The 20,092-nt window shown below is 38.7% G+C and overlaps 1 protein-coding gene across 11 annotated transcripts in view; it reads right to left on the bottom strand.

Annotated features, from left to right (window-relative positions):
* ralgapa1 (Ral GTPase activating protein catalytic subunit alpha 1) overlaps window positions 1-20,092 on the bottom strand; it is a 77,189-nt gene that overhangs the window by 11,301 nt on the left and 45,796 nt on the right. For all 11 annotated transcript variants that reach the window (XM_031321212.2, XM_031321215.2, XM_031321213.2 and 8 more), the window contains 2 exons: window positions 18,869-19,027; window positions 16,838-16,965 (listed from right to left, as the gene is read on the bottom strand). In XM_031321212.2, the coding sequence (XP_031177072.1) occupies window positions 16,838-16,965; window positions 18,869-19,027 (287 nt within the window). The remainder of the gene's footprint in view (window positions 1-16,837; window positions 16,966-18,868; window positions 19,028-20,092) is intronic.

Here is a 20,092-nt window from a genome sequence, read left to right as displayed (position 1 = left end):
TGAGCAGCTCGACAAGTTTGGAAGCAATTATTATATTGCTATATTGTTATTTTATTTTTCCATTGTTAAAGCTTTAGCTTTTTGTTATGTCTAATAATATGACTAGTTTTCATTTTTCTAGTTCTGACAATGACCAAAGTACGCCTGATTTTGAACATAACATTGATCCAGAAAATAACTTTTATGTTAACATAAATAACAACTGTAGCTATTACACAGAGCAACAGTTCAATAATAATACTAAAATTGATTACGGCATATCTATCATTAATTTTAACAGCAGAAGTCTGTATTCAAACTTCCAGAATATAAAGGAATATTTAGGACAGTTCAAGAAACCCTTTAATATTATAGCCATTTCAGAAACATGGATTAATGCCGATAGGGGCATAGATTTTGAGTTACAGGGATATGAATTTAATTATGTGAATAGAGTAAACGGTTGTGGAGGGGGGGGTGGCGCTTTTTGTTGATAAAGAGCTAATTTATAAGGTTGTTGAAAACATGACAGTAGTCATGGATGATATAATGGAGTGTATCTCAATTGAATTATGTATGGAAAAAATGAAGAATGTCATAGTAAGTTGTGTATATAGGAAACCAGGATCCAATGTTAAAATATTCACAGAAATAATGGAAAAAATGTTTAATAAAGTAAAGCATAAAGTCAACTATATATGTGGGGATTTCAACATTGACCTACTAAATCCCAACAAACACAAATCGACGGAAGAGTTTATTGAAACACTGTATAGTTTGAGTCTTTTTCCAACAATCACAAAACCTACCAGAATAACATGCAATGGTGCCACTCTGATAGATAATATTTTATTTAAACTAAACTATTTAAGTGGAATATTAATTAATGACATAAGTGACCACCTACCAATCTTTGTGACTCATGACTGTAATTTTATTGGGAAAAAGGAGTGCAATGAGACTATATTCAGGAGATTAAGGACTGAAGAAACTATTTCTGCATTTAGAAAGGAGTTAATGAAGTATAACTGGAAGGAAGTAAAGAAGGAAGCTGACCTTAACAATGCGTATGAACTATTCTTAGACATATTTACAACTTTATATAATAACAACTGTCCAATAAAACAATACTGTAATAAATGGAGATATTCAGAAACACCCTGGATGTCCAAATGAATTCAAAATGCCTGTAAAAAAAAAAGAATACCCTTTATAGGAATTTCATAAAATATAGAACGAAAGAATCTGAGTTAAAATATAAGAAATATAAAAACAAATTAACTACCATAATGAGGGTATGTAAGAAGGATTATTATAATAAATTACTAGAAAATAACAAAGATAATGTTAAAGGAACATGGAATACAATAAACACCATTATAGTATAAATCTGGTGACTCTCATATTTTCAATAACTATAGACCAATATCTCTGCTTTCTCAATTCTCAAAAATACTTGAAAAACTATTTGTCAAAAGGCTAGATAATTTCATTGATAAAAACAATTTACTAATGGACAGTCAGTATGGATTCAGATCCGGTAGATCAACGTCTATGGCACTTATTGAGTTAGTTGAAAGATTAACAAATTGTATTGAAAAATAAAAACTATGCAGTGGGGATTTTCATAGATCTGAAAAAAGCTTTTGATACTGTTGATTATAATATGGTCAGTGTGCGGGACTCTTCTCTAAGCTTTTGATCTGCTACTTTTGATCATATCCTACGCACCTGCCCGACAAAAGAGGTGTGCAAAAAAGCTTTCTTACGTTGATACTGTTGATCACAAAATCCTGTTAAAAAAATTGGAAAGGTATGGCATAAGAGGTGTGGCCTTTAACTGGATAAAAACTATATTGAAAACAGGAGTCAGTTTGTTCAAATGGGTAATCACCGGTCAGCGAGTCTTAATATTTCCTGTGGCGTTCCACAGGGGTCAGTTTTAGGCCCAAAACTGTTTATCCTTTACTTAAATGACATTTGTAAATCATCATATGTACTAAAATTTACTATTTTTGCAGACAACACAAATATTTTTGGTTGTGGGGATAACTTGCAGCAGATGCTGGAAATGGTCACTAATGAAATGAATACATTAAAACTCTGGTTTGATTCAAATAAGTTATCTTTAAACTTGAACAAAACTAAATTCATGATATTCGGAAATCGCACTATAAACACAGATGTCAAAATAGTAATTGATAATGAAACGATTGAAAGAGTCTATGAAAATAAATTTCTGGGTGTTGTTCTTGACCATAAACTCTGCTGGAAGCCACACATTAAATATCTGTGCATGAAGATGGCCAGGAGTATTGGTATATTGAGCAAAACTAGATACATCTTGAACGAAAATACATTACATACTCTGTACTGCACACTTATTGTACCATATACGTTATATTGTGTGGAAGTTTGGGGAAATACCTACAAAAGCAACTTGCAAAAATTTGCGCATTGCAAAAAAGAGCAATTAGGATAATAAATCACATTGGGTATTATGAGCACACCAATCATCTGTTTTTTAATTCACATTGGCTGAAATGTATGGACATTGTTACATTCAAAACTGCACAATTGATGTTTAAAGTTAAAAAAATAATAATTTACCATGTAACATACGTGCAATGTTTAATGAAAGAGACGGGGGATATCATCTAAGAGGTCATTGTATGTTCAAGCAACCTCTTGTGCAAACTACTGTTAAAAGCATGTGCGTTTCAGTTTGTGGGGTGACCTTATGGAATGGACTGAACAATGACATCAAACAGAGCCATAATATCATTCAGTTCAAAAATAGATTAAAGACATCATTACTTGACCAATACAGAAAAGAATAAACTGAAACATAGGATTGGAATTTGTAATTTAAAGGTATTGTTGTATATTATTGCATTGTTGTAAGTTATTGTAAGACCGAAAGATTGTATGCTGTATTTGCATATCTATTTACTATGTATTATTATGATTTTGTGAAATAAGGGGCAGGACCAAATAAGCTATTTGCTTCCGCCTGCTCCTTCTCGAACTAATCCCTTTTTATATTTTTTATTTTTGTTTTGTTTTTTTGTTGTTAGATTCTGATTGTTTGTGTTTTATTTTATGTTTTACATTTTTTTTTGTCTTGCAACATTGTTGATTGTTCGAGATAAATAAATGAAATTAAATGAAATTGTTCGCAAGGCATGGTAATCTATATTTGTCTTCCTCTTGGTGCTAACTGGTCTTTGGCATTACTTTTGTGCATTTCTTTTCCCAAAGAGCACATGTTCATCCTTGTGCTCACTATCTCTGTTGAATACATTTCTGATAGAGGGAGTATGCAGGTGCCAGCAGATGCTTTTGTAGATAGCATAAGCTATCTACAAAAGCATCTGCTGGCACCTGGCATCTGCTGGCACCTGCTGGCAAACTTTTCTTCTATTTATTCAAAAGGCTTTGGCTACTAACAACAAAAAACAACACATCATTTTTTTGTGGTGTGGTTTTTGTGTGAGTGTTCAAATCACAAAGGCTAGCTCACTGAGCATTTTCAAAAATAAATTAAAGATTTTTCTTTTTAATGTGGCGTTTATTTATTTTTTTGAACTTTTTTATGGCTACTAAATATGTTTTTTTGTGAAGCATTTTGCGGTGCATCGCGACATAAAATTATTATTTCTACTATTAAAACGTAGAAACCAATGAGGTCAAAGAAAATAAGACTTGCATCGCGTTAACAAATCTCTGCCTTCATCCATCCCTGCATCCAAATGGCAGTCGCCACTATGAAATCTACTGTAATTGAATTTCAGATGGCTTCTCTTATTAAGTCATTAGCAGAATAATATCTCTCTTTCGAAGAGAGAAAAGCAAAGAAAGAGGGAACATTATAAGGGGAGGAAGAGGAAAAGGTTGGTGAGGGAGAAAAAGGAGAAAACAAAGCAGCGAAAGGCAGACAGGAGAAAGATAGAGGAGAGAGGGGGCGGATAAAAAGGCTCTTTTGTATCGAGTCAGAAACTCATTTTCTTGTGCGTGGCTGAATAGAGAGGAGTGCAGTGTTCGTGCCTTCTCCAGCTCTCTCTCTTTCTCTCTCTCAGCCCTTTTCGCTCCCTCTCTCTCTCCCGCAGCGCAGTACATTGTGGCGGTGTCGACTCCTGCGATCACTTGAGACTGAGGGAGACTGGAGGAGAGAAGGCGAGGCGAGGGGAGGAGAAAGAGAGCTTGTTAGCGCATACTGAGCTGGGCCCACCGCTGGGATGTGTGTGTGTGTGGGCCGATGTTTGTATGGAGAATTGTGTGTCTGTACGTAGAATACGGTGTGAATATACTGTATACATGTAGCTGAGAGTTGTCAATACCACAGTTTTTATGATCTAAATGAGATCATTTATATTTTAATATAATTGTTATTTACGAATTGACACAGAATGTCGATATATGTGGTTTCAATTTACAGTTTAAAGGTCCCATAATGTAAATGTTTTTTATTGTATTAAAGCAGGTCATGGTGCTATATAAATACTGTGAAAGTATTCAATCTCTCAATCCACAGAGAATTGCACACAGCTTGTATTCAGAAACTGTGCCTTTAAAAAGAGCTGTCAGGGCTTCCGTACAGCTGTGATGTCACAACTATACCTATATAAATAGAAAGTGCTGCTACAGTCATTCCCTGGCAGCAATGATGGTGTAGACACACCAAGAGCACAGATGCTAAAGACTCAAAAACGCTGACCAATCAGAGCAAACTGGGCTTCTACAGGAGGGTGGGGCTTAAAGAGACAGGCGCTAAAATGGAGTGTTTTAGACAAAAGGTGAATACAGGTATATTCAGATAGCTAGTATGAGAAAAATAATGTGTTTTGGACATTAAAGTAAACATGTTCTAGTAGAAACCCAAAATACAAGCATGAACCTGAAAATGAGCATAATATGGGACCTAATGAAGTAAGGAGTGAAACTTCTTCTTGCGTCAGTCTTGCGTAAAGGAACATCCAACTTTCTTTGGACTGCCATGTGTCTATAGCTTACAGATCTGCATCAAGTGACTGGAATTTGATTTTAAAATAACAATTTCAATAAATTGTCCAGGACTAGCAGCGACTGAATCCTCTGGGGAAAATAACATTTTTATTAAAACATTTTTTTAGAGTGCTTTGGGCCAGTCATATATTCAAATCACATATTTTTAAATGTAATTGCAAATAGCATGTGTGTGGATTCTTTCCTGTTCACAAGGTTGGATGACGCACATACCCATCCAGGTCGACTACCAATGAGGGTTAAAACTGAGTAACTGTGTCAGTCTGAATTGGGAGACAGAAGAGAGAGAACCTCTCTAGTTGCATAGGATGCCTTACAAACTACATTTTAACATGCTGCTGCACACAGTCAAGAGTTCCGTTTTTAAAGTGGTTAACCTTCTCCTTTCATTATTAACTGACCAAAACTTGGTTGGTAAATGATTGGTAAAACACAGTTTTGCTTTCACTAGAGCAGGACTTCAGTGAAGAAAACAGAAAACCCACAATTGAAGGCAATTAATGTTAGAAAAAATTAATTAATGAATGAATAAATAAATTGTGGCATATTCCTGTGAAGTTAGCCATTTGGAAAATTCCAGATGGTAGCTCAACTCCCAAATGGGATTATTCCATATGCTGACTCTCCCTGTCTAGAACACACGTCTCAAAAGAATAGCCACGTATGCTAATTAATGTCACTGACACTTTGTACTTATAGTCTAAAAAAGGCTTCATTGACAGCAGCTACAATGCTGGTGAGAGAGCAGATAACTAGCCTTTGAGTGAGTCATCTCTTCTGTTCAAGTGGCGCTGCTTGTTGAAGCAGTGGAGCAGATAACGTCTAACAATACTTTCAATATCACCAGCCCTGGTTATAATTCACTAACTTTACTGCTGATGAATATTACAGATGTTTTAAACCTTTCTGTGAGAAAAAAAAGCTACTGTTGCATTGGTGAACACATACTGAAAAACGTGTTTCTCAGTACTTCCTACAGTGACTTCCCTACCCTGTTGCACTCAGGCCCTAAGCCCACTGGTTCCTTCTGAAGACGTAAAATGTCTTTAAAAATACATCACAAATCTATTCTTTCATTTGTTTAGTTTTTTTAAACACAAGGCAAACTTATAAAACAGCTGGGAACTTTAGTTTTTAACAAATGTTACACACAAAGAAAAAAAAAACAAAGCCTTTGTTGGGGACTATTTTCAGCTGCGAATTAATAGACATTTGGTGCTTGAAAAGTATATTTACGGGAGCAGCATGGCGGTGTATATTAGATTGACTCAAAAATAAACTACAGCTCCCATGTTCATAGTAATAAAAGGAAGGAAAAGGGAACGTGTCACCCAGTGCAATGAGGCTCATTGATGTGTTTTGCTAGTTTTTCACTGGCAATCGAGCCCTATGGCACAGGTGAATAAGCTATATCAGGCTTTGGATACACAGTAGCTTTGTAGTAGGATGAAGTCCATTTGGAATATTGCCAGCCTTATTGTTCACCCATTGGTGTTGCAATGGACATTACTGTATTACAAGTAAAAAATAACAAATAAAATAGAAACCACAGGATGACAGATTTAAAGTGCCCATATTATGAAAAAAATCACTTTTTCTGGGATTTGGGGTGTTCTTTTGTGTCTCTGGTGCTTCCACACACAAACTTTGAAAAAAAAAACATCCATGGTGTTTAGAGTGAGATACAGTTTCTGAATGTGTCCTACCTTCAGTCTCCGGGTGAGCTGTTCAAAATCGGCACGGCTTGTGACGTCACAAGCTGAAACGAGCTGGCTAACCGCAACCATTAGCTCGTAGCGTTAGTGTTAGCATGCTAACGCTAATGCTAACGCTAGCATGCTACCTCGTTCTCAATAGCGAAGCACTGCTACAACACACACAAGTTCACCATAATCACACAAAAGAACTACTTACATGTGCGCCCTCATTTAGAAGTCTCCCAGCTAATCCTGCCTTGTAACTGACTGAAGTTGTAGAAACAGCCTTTCTTTTACTGTCTATGGAGCTAGCTAGCTGACATGATCTACATCTGAGCTACTATCTGAGTGCAATCAAAGACAGTACAGAAGAAGAAGAAGAAAAGAGGTCTCAATCTGTAGCTAAAACAGAGACCAGCTGAAAAGAGGATCTGCAGCAGTGAGAGAGAGAGCGGTGCAGTACAACAAAAATATGGTGTTTTTTGAAAATTAAACCATGTAAACCTATTCTGGTACAACCTTAAAATACAATTATGAACCTGAAAATGAGCATAATATGGGTGCTTTAAAGCTTTGCATGTGGCTCCAAATGCCATCTCGTCAGCTGAATGTACACAGTCCTCTCGTGCTCACAAGGCTAGCTGGTGTGCTTTATACTGAAACATACCAAAGCGATGAGAGTTAGAGGAGCCAACACTGACGGGTCCAGCTTTCTTTTAACAGTGTTCACTCACTGCTATTCAGATTTTCCCTCAATGGTTTTATGAACCGTTTCCTTTTGCCAGACATGTGAACGAATCCCACCACAATTCAACTGGGTGAAACACCAACATCTCTATGAGCGTGAAGTAGGACAATCGATCCTGTTGTAGCAACCACTTTGTGCGATTGTGAATGTAAACAAAGCCAAACTTGTATGTAACAACATACTATGATGAAGCTTGAACATCCATTTTCAAAGGTAAACCAATTATGTTAAAAGTGCACCAAGACAACTTCTGTCCATTTTCTAAAGCTTGTCTACAAGATATCTTTCTTCACACATGCCAGCGCAATACACACACACACACACACACACACACACAGTATCTCACTCTGCATCTCACACACAAACACCCACCCTATCTGTCCTCTCCACCCTAGGCATTGGAACAGACAACAGAGAGAAGGACATCAGAGGGATAATACAATTGGAAAAGCTTTACAGCATGTAATGATAAACCTGTGTGTGTCTGCGTGTGTGTGTGTCCATGCCCAAAGGAAAAAGCTAATGGGTTTATATCTTTCTGCGATAGCAATGATATGGAGGCTTTGTGATTTCATTAAGAGTGTGTGTGTGTGTGTGTGTGTGTGTGTGTGTGTGTGTGCATGTACGCCAAAGATGAGGACAGAGATAGGTTGGTCTAATGCACTACTAAATGTTAGGGGCCAATGTGCATGGAAACCATCCACCCACACACACACACAAACCCACAAGAAGAAAAACAGACCCGATACATTAATTGGCCCCTTGTCACCCCACTATTTCACCTTTGTGCACACACAAATGTCAAAGAGAGAAATACACATGAACACACCCTCCTCCCAGTCACCGCTGGGGAGCCCTAAAGCTGCCAGCGCAATACAAGCTTTATTTAATGGACACACACACACACACACACACACACACACACACACACACACATACACACGTGTTGGTGAATGTCACAGAGGCCATAATAATAATTCTCTGATTAAGGAGATGGATCCTGTTCTTATCTGCAGGCTCTAACAATGGTTAGACAATATTCATCCTCCGCACACACATATATATCCTTAATATGGATATGAGAAGTGACACAAAAGTATTTGCTGACATCCTTGGTGTTTTGTACAGATGTTAAATTCAAAGTTGAGGAAAATTTACATCTCATCTTTCCACTTGCTTTAACACTGAAAATAACTGGAAATGTAGTTAATGAAACAGAATATATATATATATATATATATATATATATATATATATATATATATATATATATATATTTGAACTCAATCATGGTTCATGGTTTAATATTTTCTGCTTTTCATTTATTTTTTGCTTCTTAAATAATTATAATCATATTAATAAACTTTATTAATATAGCACCTTTCCAAAACAAGGCTTAAAAGGTGCTTTAAATTATAGTAAAGTGAATAATTTTGGGGTTTGGACTTTTGGTTTGATAAAATAAGCAATATGAAGAGGTCTCGATATCGTAATGTTTTACGTCTTAATCAGTATATTAATCGATAATAAAAATAACATTGTTGCAGCAGCCATAATATATATAATTAATGAGATAAGATACACCTTTATTGATCCACAGCGGGAAAATTGGGTTGTTGCGGCAGTACAACAGAAACAACTTAAAATAAGCACAGATAAGAATAGATAATAAGTATAGAAAGTAACATAAATAAATAATAATAGGTATATAAACTAAAAATAAATAAACAGAAACTATACAAGAGTACACATGTTTGTCTGTAATAATATAATAAATGCAAGAGTCAATTTAACATAGAATAACAATGTATAGTATAGATATAACAGTATATAGTAGAAGAAGTATAGTGCAGCAATATAACATAGTATATAGTATAACTTAGTATCACTTGTGCCCAATAATGTGGATAAAAGGTTTCAACATTTTTTGGAATATACTGTCACACGTATTAGCTGTTTGTAAATGTGTTTTTTTTCTTCTTCAAAACAGATTTTTTTTTTTAAAGTGATCGATCAATCATCAATTATCTATTTAAATAGCTACTCCCAGCCTCTGAAGACCCATCTCCTCTTTCTGTCTTTTCAAGGCAAAATATCTGACGGCTGTTCGAGCTTATGACACACAGTTTGCTGTACTGCATTTGCCCATGGTCGTGATCATCCGATCAACAATCCACCCTGAATCTTAAACACCTTGTCACATAAAATACTTACAATCACACACACTGCCACAAAGTGCATTCACACACACACACACACACACACACACACACACTACAGATTAGCTTGTTTACCAGTCAGAGGGGGGTCTGCTCCATCAAAGGTGTGATCAAGCCACTGATGGCTACAGCTCATGTGTCTGCACAGCTCTTGGTGACAAGGCACGTATGTGTGCACACACAAACACACACAGAGACACACAGAGTCATTACATGAATCATATATTTTGGAAGTTAGAGCAAATGAAAAAACATTATACAACATGAGTAATATCTAAAGTAATAGTCCTCACAAACCAGCTCTGATAATTCAGGCCTCATACCTACTGTATCTATGGACTTTGCCAGTGAGACACCTATGTGTGTGTGGTGGTGAATGCCCAAAAATACAAATGGAACTTGAGTTTACTGCGTTAAAACATCAGTGCTTTTTGCTTGTGTGACAAACACTCCTGCGAGTAGTCATTGTTGAGTCCAGGGGGTACTGTCTAAAGATTTCCTATGAGAAGCACATTTCTCGTTTTATATTTTAATCGATGTAATCAATAGCCTGTCGATGTTATACCATAGGTCTTCTGTCCAACTATACACTATAGCTGCCGTTCAGCCTTCACACACCTGCTTTCCTTTTTTTTTTCTCAAAGATTTTTCCGTCACTTTCGAGTGATTTATAACATAAACATAAATCCACATAATAGCAGACTAACCAGTGTATAATGGAATTATGCAGATGTTACACAGCGTCAAACACCATGGTGCTTGATATGTGTTTGTGAAACAGACTGAGATCCTGAAAAAGCATCTTGCACACACAAAACACACTCACACACATTTCCCCAAGGACAAGTGGGAGAGATTAGCCGTGACCCCTCCTCTTCACCCTTTTCTTTTAATTTCCTCTATCTGCCCGACGGGAAACAATTAACCACAATCACCTCCCCCTCTGCACACATTCCTTTTCTTACCGTCAATAATACACAAACCCTAAACCTAATCCTGATATATTTTAAAGCATCAAATACCACTCAACGAGCGGTGCGGATTTGCTGTCAATTTGCCGGAATAGCTGGATAACATCCATTTATATTTGACAATTTTTTCAGAAGGGGTCTTGTGCGAATTTATGTTTCTTCATTATTCTAATAAAAATGTTTTTTTTTCATATATTTTTTTCATGATATTTCAAAGACATTTCAAGCACCTGCATCAGCAGTTGTAATTAATATCTCACTGATTTGTTAATTGCACAATTACATCAAATGCAGCAGGATGTAACCTGAAGACAGGCAGCAGCGCAGCTTTCTTTGGAGTCAAACAAAGTGCTCCTTCCATGGCTGATGGGTGTAGTGGAGCTCAGGGGAGGTTAAGGACAACATGACCCCATTTCAGCATCAGCAATAACAAAATGTCTTCAATTTGTAAGGTTTTGCCCTCACCTTTCTACCATGGTGAGAACACACACTCCTTGTCACACACAGACAGATTGTAGCCTTAGTGGGACAATAGGCTCTATTGTGGGAGCTGGCAAAGAGAAGCCAGGCAGGCCGTGAGGCGTTTGGCTGCTCTCGGTGCATGTGTGTGCGTGTGTGTGAGAGTGTGTGTGTGGATATGGGGGATAATAGCGCTACATGCCCAGAGCTGCCATCATTTCACTGGGAACAGAGTGCGAAAAAGAGTGAAAGGCAGGGATACACATGCACATTAAACACACACACACACACACACACACACACACACACACACACAAACACAGCATCGCTATCACACTGAGCCATATGCTGACCCCAGCCTCAGTGCAGCTATCTCTGCCAATCAACTACTGGGGGGGATGTCCGCGCGCGCACACACACACACACATGCACACCCACAAGCTCTAATCCTTGAGAGTGAAATATATACACATGCAACATAAACACCATGAAATACACAAGTGTAAATGAAGTGATATACATTTAAAGATTCATGCACACAAACACACACTTGCTGGAACTTGTGTGTATGTTTGTGTAGTAGCTTAGTGTCTCACCAACATTGTTCCCCAGAACCACAATCATCCAGGAGCAGATGGAGGATGGCCACGGCTTGCTTTCACACACACACACACACACACACACACACACACACACACACACACACACACACACACACACCCACCCACCCCCGACCGGTCCACAGAGGCTCCGCTCAAAGAACTCGTGATCACAAAACTCTGATTCAACTTTTACTTTGTAAATACTAGATTTATGTTCACATGAATAAAAAACGTTGCTGCATTAAGCAGCAAATGCACCAATTTCAATCAATGCCATAATTTTTGTGGTCCAATTTAGAAAAGAACCTCTTATATTTCCCTGATGCTTATTTAATATCACTCATCATTTACTACCTATGATTAGCCAATGATGTTATCAACTGTGCTTTGAAATTCCATACACTAAATGCGTTAGGCCGTCTCTCAATACTTTCTCTCAATTTGGACATAAGTCTTTAGAAACGTCTCACAAATCTAGTCAGGTGTGAAAAATTGTGGACTACTTTTAGCTGCGGATAAATACATGTATGTGTGTTTATAGTAATGAAGGAACAGGTCACCCAGTGCAACAGTGTGGCTCACTGATGTGTTTTTAATAGTTTCTGGACAACAATAGAGCTCAATGGCACAGAGGAAGAAGGTATATCAGAAGATATATCCGGCTTTAGAAATAAGTTAGTATGATCAATTCACTGTTGGTTTTGGTCTTTTCATGCGATTTGTTGACAATAAAAAAACATTGAATATCATCTGTCTTATTCTTCAAACATAAAAATATTGTGAAATAGCACATTCAAGATCAAAAATCTAAATCAGGGCCGAGTGTTTCAGTCTTAAAATTCCCCTTTAGGAGCCCCTTAATGCTAGCCCGACAAGCCAGACCCACATCAAGATGTAGGGTCTGGGAACTCGCCATTGGCAGGGCTCAATCCGAGGGGCGGGATAAACGGTTGTCTTTCAAATTCCCTCTGCACGCAATAGGATAGTGCTACAACCAACCAGAGCAACGCTAGTTGATGGATTCAACTTTTGCCGTATCCGGTTGGCAAAACTCTGAACACATCTTCCTTTTTAAGAATGACTTCAGTGCTTAACTCCAAGTCTTCCAGAGTCGCGGCCAAAGCCAATTCAAAAGACCGCTGTTCGCCAGCAGCAGCAGCCATCTTCTTTGTTTTTCAAGGAGCAGGGAATTCACGCGGAACAGTCGCAACTCTGCCATCTTTATGTTAAGCCCGCCCACCGACTGTATACATGAGGTGATTGGCCTGACCAGAATTTGGTTTTTTCTTTTTTCAGGTACAAAGTTAGAATATACCATCTCTGATATGATCCATACACAGCTATAGGTTCAGGAATCTTCTGTCGATTAAGGACTGGTGACACTGATATATCACTCAGCAGTCTGCTTCTTACTTTGATTTGGTCTAATCTATGAGTTCAGAGAGACTGATTTCACTGTGGTGGGCTACAGGAAACCCGTCTTTGTCTACATTAACCAAAGATTTACTGCTCTGCATACAAGTCATTAGAGGGTAGAGACATTTGAAAAACTGGTGTGTGTTGCCTTTCATTGTGAATATAGTGAGGCCTATATGGAGAAGGGCAGTATGTGTGTATGTATGTGTGCTGGGGAGTCTTGGATTGCTTTTCTTGCTGCAATGAGCTGATATGTGAGATAGAGCTGTGCTTACACACAGCTGCCCCAGCAGCCTGGCACTCGGTGTGATTATGCGTGTGTGTTGCTGGATGGCTCTAGTCATGGTGAATGAAAGATCAGAGAGAGAGAGAGAAGGCAGATGGACCGCCCTGAGGGCCAGGAGACAGAGAGAGGGAGGGATGGAGGAAGACAGACAGACAAGAGATAGACAGAAAAATAGAAGAGAAAAATGCCAGTTAACTACTGACACACTTCTCTCTTCCCAATCTGCTTCTGTGTCATCTCGTCTTTGAGAATAGTTTTATTTTACAACAAAAAAAGTCTAAAAACAAACATTATATTTATCAATAAAGCTGCACCTCCATTGCTGCTCCTGTATTTCATGCCTATATTGCTTTTATTAACCGTTTTCAGCTTGGTTTGTCTTTTTGTTGGTTTGTTTGTTTGTCTGTCAGCAGAATTACGGAAAAACTACTGGCCATATTTTCATAAAACATTTTGGAGCAGGTCAGAATCAAGGTACAGATACAGAAATTAGGGATGTCCAGATCCGATCACATGATCGGAAATCGGGCCCGATCACGTGGTTTCAGACTCGATCGGAATTGGACGTTACCTCCCGATCAGGACTCGGATATATATGTATATATAGTCTCATTATTTTTTAACACATCTATAGTTATACGCTGGTACAGAGTTAGACCCTTTTGACTCCACACAGAAACAGCAACGCGTGCGGCATGACATCACTTTGTTGCAGAGACGCTATTGGTTAAATGCCGGAAAAGTAGAACACGGAAGCAGCTTGAAGCAGAAAGCGCGAGTATGTCTGCGGTCTGGAGGTATTATAAAGTTGATGACAAAAACATTGCCATAGCAAACTGTGAGACATGTAACAGAAGTGCTCTGTTTGTTAACAGAGTTGTTGAATGTTAGGTGAAGGTGAATTAAATAAAAAATAAGGAACATCCTGGATCTGTTTTTTCGCTCTTCTTTATTCTTTTTTTATATTTTATAGAAGTATCAAATCGGGACTCTGTATCGGTAGATACTCAAAATCAAATGACTCTGAGGCAAAAAAACCTGATCGGGACATCCCTAACAGAAATCATTTCCCCCTTTAATTAAAATTGTGACATAGACTACATTGGGATCCTGCGGTACAACACAAATCTCACAGGAACTGGCGGTTTGAACTGTTATGCGGGTGAGAGCCATAGATGTATAAAGAGAACACATTTTACTGAAAGTGATTTATCTTATCATGCATTGTCCTAAACATTCATTAACTCTTGTAAGTTAAACAACAATTGTTCAGGATGGTTATGACATCATCATGTCAGAGCTTCTCATAGTTTAGGACAATGAGAATGAGCAGTAAAGAAGATGGGGCAGTAAAAAAAAAAACCTGAAAGACTTTAAAGTCAAGAAATCTGAAAAAGAGGAAACTGAGATAAGGGAGTTAAAGAGACAAGAGAGAAAATACAGGGACAGAATTAGACAGAGAGATAGAGAAATTATGATAGGGGGGGGGGGGCAGAGTAATACAAGACAGCAGTAGAAGAGAGAGCACAACAAGAGGGATGTTAAGACAGATGTAGGACGAGAGACAGAAGAGAGAGAAAAGGAAAGAAACAAGGAGTGACCGAAGTAGAGGGCAGAGTGGGGAGGGATAGATGAAGAAACAGAAGAGGAGAGGAGAGAGGTGTGTGTGTAGCAGAGAGATGGGGAGTCAATAATGACTGATTACTGTAATTCAGCCTGTCAGAGACATCGACCTGCTGCTACTACCAATCAATACACACCAGGACACTCGCAGACACACACAAACACCTCGGAACAAGCATGCGCGACACATGTGTCATCCAGCCCGTGTGCATGATCACACACATACAGTAGCACAATGCACAAACACAATTGTAAAGATGTCGACATGGCTGCACACTCACCCAAGATTGCTGGAGTCACACACACGCGCACACACACACACACACACACACACAAAATGGGGTCTGGGGGCATTAGCCACGAGTTACTACAGCCCCACACAGAGCCTAACAATCTGTCTTTCTTGCTGGGAGGACGTGGCAGAGCAAAATGGCTTCTTAAAAGTAACAAAAACACTAAACTATTCACATGTTAGATTTGGGGAGATACAGTTTGAAAAAGAGCGGTCATATTCACATATGAAACATATAAATTAGCCAATTATCTAGATAAAGCTTGGGAGAAGAGGAAAAAAGCTCTTTATCGAGATGAATTGTAGATGAGAATTTGTTGTTTGTGTGTGGTGTGTGTATATGTGTATGTGTGTACGTGTATACATATATGTATGTGTATATGTGTGTATATGTATATATTTGTATTCATGTATTTCTCTGAATGATTTGTATATTCATAAAAGATGCTCCTCTGGCTGTTATGGTACTTGTATGTCACTGGCAGCTATCAATTTTTGTAAGCAGCTGTCACACTGGCTATGCAAGCAGACATAGCCAATTACAGACATAGTTTTTGTCAAGACCAGTGCAATACAGTAGCTAGCACAGTATCGTTGCCGCTTTCAACCTGAAGTGGAGTGAAAGTTTCAGCTGTTAATTTACTGCCTGTCTTTTTTTCCCTTCTCTCCCCTTTGTGTTTTTTGAGGGGGAGGGGGAGGGGGGGGCAGAAATTAAGGGACAGAAGAAAAGAACAGGCAGACAGGCAGGCAGACAGGAAAAAAGTATCATTAGGGAATCAAATTGCTTAAACTGCTGCTTAGAAGAAATTCCAATGATTAGTCAGTAGCTCAGCTCGCCTCAACAGGAGACACTGTCACCTCACAATGGTGCGTGTGTGTGTGTACAATTCTTAACCAGCACAAGAGTGTGTATAAGTGTGGACACATGTCTGTATTTGCGTGAGTGAGTGTGCATGTCTGCGTGTGAGACCAGAGAGCAAAGCCCATCATTTAAGAAGCAGCGATAGAGAGGAGAGTCATCGATAAGTATTGAACGCTGGGCTTGTTCCAACCAAACTACCATCGCATCGGATCAAGCAGACAGACTGTACACAGTACGCACCTGTCTGTCTGTTCCTCTTTGTCTTCGCACACGCGGACGCATACACACTTGATATATGGCACTTCAGAGCCAACTAAATACAGCTCCATCACACTAGCACTTATACTCTCAAAGCCAAACACCACTGGACATTGATTTGCTATTCTTAACACTTGAGCTGAGTGAGAAGCGACATTCTCACTCACACTAAGATGTGCAAGGATTTCAACGGGCCAATGCAACAGTGCAGGTAATATTCAAACAAGTTTTAGGTAGCTAAGGGGAGCTGCCAAACAACTAACGTTTTAAGAGCTGACCATGAGGTGTTAGCATGGAGATATAACAAAGCAATGAACAAAACTGAATAAAGGTTTCTGTGACCTACCTTTGGCTTCTGATGCTGTTTTTGCATATTCTGATTGGGGCTTTTAAAGGATACAAGTTCTGGTATAGGGGGATGAGGGATTTGAGAGCTCGACTGGCATTGATAGCTGTGGCTCTGACCATGGTCGGCAAAATGTTCATGTCCACTATGGCACCATCAAACAGTGGACCAAAGAATGGCACCTACAAACACAGAGACAACCAGAGAAAAAGGCATTAAAGCTGAAAAAATAATCAGATTATTTTTCATTTTATTGTTAATAATGAATAATGATTCTACTGCCGATGGAACCTCTCAAAGATAAAAAAAAATTCTTGATATTTTTTATGAAACGGAATAATCTCTGGGAGCCACTGGGTTTAAGTGAACCAAGCTTGACAAGTAAAATGTAATTCCATACTTTGCTTGTGGAATCCACCAAAGAGAATAATGTCAGGCTTTTTATTGAATTTATTAGTAGACCAGGTCTCAATGCCATGCACTCTATGACTGAACACAGAGAATATCTTATTTAACTTGTTTTTGGATTCATGATAATTCAATATATTTTGCTTGTAGAATGAATGAAACAGAATGAGGTTATGTTATTAGTGCTGTGGTATCTATGTCATACAGAAAAAGCAGCATTTTATTGTGTTAGGTCTCATTTGAAATAGAATTATGCTATCAGTGCTGTGGTATTAATGTCTGTGTGTTTTAGACTGATACATTGACCAGAGCAGCAAGACTCAGGGCAAGACTCTCTCTAGGATTGTTCGTCATTCGGATGCATATCTGCATCGTCTGGTAGGAAATATTATGTACATGCATGTCACAATTTCCTTCCTACCCAACTCCATATCCAAACAATATATAAAGGCAAAAATCATTGATACAATATTCATGTTAATCTACAAGTTTTTAAGTGTGACATGATGCTATCTACTATGTTACTGTAAACTGTTTAATTCGGATGACTGATTGGTCTCTCTACATTTGTTCTTCTGTTTATTATTTCACATAGTGGTCCTAATAACTGGCTTTTGACTAGATAATAATAATAATAATAATCATCTGTCTCCAATAGTTGTTAGGACATTTCACTGAAGACCATTTATGTCCACCTCATTGTGACACTAGAAAGAAAGTCAGTAGAACCTCTTGACAACGTCAAGAGAATCAGCCCAGAGAATTGTCTGGAATTGCCCTTTCACACATGTACAAGCACATGTACAAGCACGCAACAGGAGCATTCTAGCCTACTGGTAATACTCCGCTTGTTAGGCGAGGGGTGTCGCCTGGGTAGAGCGTGCAGGAGGCAGGACATAACACATCTTACAACAGGGTCACGTAACCCGTTATTGGTATTTTCTTCATAAACAATCGAGTCTCTTGCTGTTCCTTGAATTTGTCTGACGATTTCCGCATTGGCCCTTACCAACAGAAGTTCCCGAGTCTCGTCGACTTTCCAGTTAGACATTTCTGTCTTCGTGTAAATGAACCTTCCTTTTCCTCACCCTCTGAGATTTCGGGCGAGTAGCATGGTAGAAACGTCATCAATACGCCCACTCACTTGCTGTGAATTCTCCGGACAATAAGCTGCTCTTTTCACACGTGGGCTCAATTGGAGATTACATGGAGTTTGTACTAGGGAGCTTGCAGGGTAAAGTCGTTTAATTTGGAAATTTGCGTTCTCACGTACAGTACTTCCGGGTAATGTCTAGATAAGTTCAGGTTTGTGGTGCATGTGTGAAAGGGGCCTAAGACTCTGGGGACCATGACTGTTTGTATTAAGTTTCAGGAAAAGCCATCAAATTGTTCCAGTAGTGCCATTCATTGAGCTGTACCACAATGATGGCAAAAATTACACTGATTGGCCAATGAGTCACACTACAATTACAGTTCTGCAGGTGACATGTATAACTGTTTCTGATTAGCCCAGAGGGGGACTGAATTATGAAACTGGGTTGTAATGATTAATTGAAATGCCCTGCTGTTTCATAGGCATTTCCACCCAATGATAAGGCGTCTGTGTAAAACTGAAACACAAAAATACTGAATAATTTGCCCAAGATATTGACAGCCGGCAGTTTGAGTCACTTTTACCTCAGGTTTTTTCAGTATATGGATGGAGTACTTGTGGTTCTTCATGGGGTAGATGATGATTAGCACGTCTCCAAACTCAGTGGGGATGATCCCTCGTCGGTAGTCTCTGGAATGTTCCGACCAAACAATGTGGACCTCGTCATTACCCAGGTGTCTTAGCTGGAGGGGACAGGAAGGAACAGACAAGAGAAATGAATCCTAGAATCAAAATGGAATAAACATCTCAGTTTTTTCTTTCTTGCAGCATAAACAACACAATTAGTCAATACAACCGCACGCACACACAAACACAAACACATACAATGAGCTAGATAGACTGTATCCATCATAAACCCAAGGCTTTTGATGTGGTGTGTGTACGTGCTATAGTTGGCCCTGGGGTGATGTATTGAGTGTGTGAAGATGGAGAGTGGACATGAAGACCAAGTGAAGCTCCGGAAAGATGGAGTATGGGCTTGAAGACAGATGGGATCAAGTCTGATGCTGTGTGATTCTTTGTGTGTGTGTGTGTGTGTGTGTGTGTGTGTGTGTGTGGGGTTTACATTCACTCAGTGGGCTACAGTCAGGGCCGGTGACAGCTATGTCATTAACATTGATGCCTGGCAAAACACACAGACACACACAGATACACACACGCGTGCACACACCCGCGCACACACCCCTGAAGGTAAGTGACACTCCAAACGTCTGGCGCTCTTGGCCTTGGCCCTGAGATAAACACATTTGCTTTTAAATGTTTGTTTAACTAGAATCAGTTGTGCATTTTTTCCTGTCAAGATTTTCAAAGAAGTATGATTTGCCCGCATAAATGGAAGGGATCTGTTAACCCAGGAAGCTCCACATTTTATTAGACAAGGTATCAGGACGAACCGTAATGAAATGGAATTTTATGTGTACACACACATTTCACTCAACTATCATATAAGCCTGGTCTGAATTAAGTAATATGGAAGCCTGGTGCACAAGTTATTCATCGTGTATGAAAGTGACTTCACCCACTTTCATAATGTCACTTCTTGAACTTTAAATTTGAGTTAAAGTTATAATTAACCTGACATTTTCTTGACTGGTGATACATTAAGTTGATATATTAAGCAGAGTCTAGAAAACACACACAGGAATAGAGATGTATTTATCAAGTTCTTCTTAAAATAAATCTTTTAGAGGCACTTCTCTCTGACGGAGCTGGCAATTCAAAGTGTCAGTGAGGCACACACAATTCAC

The sequence above is a fragment of the Sander lucioperca genome, chromosome 18 (genome assembly GCF_008315115.2).
Source record: "Sander lucioperca isolate FBNREF2018 chromosome 18, SLUC_FBN_1.2, whole genome shotgun sequence".
NCBI lineage: Eukaryota > Metazoa > Chordata > Actinopteri > Perciformes > Percidae > Sander > Sander lucioperca.
This window is presented reverse-complemented; position numbering and strand designations above follow the sequence as displayed.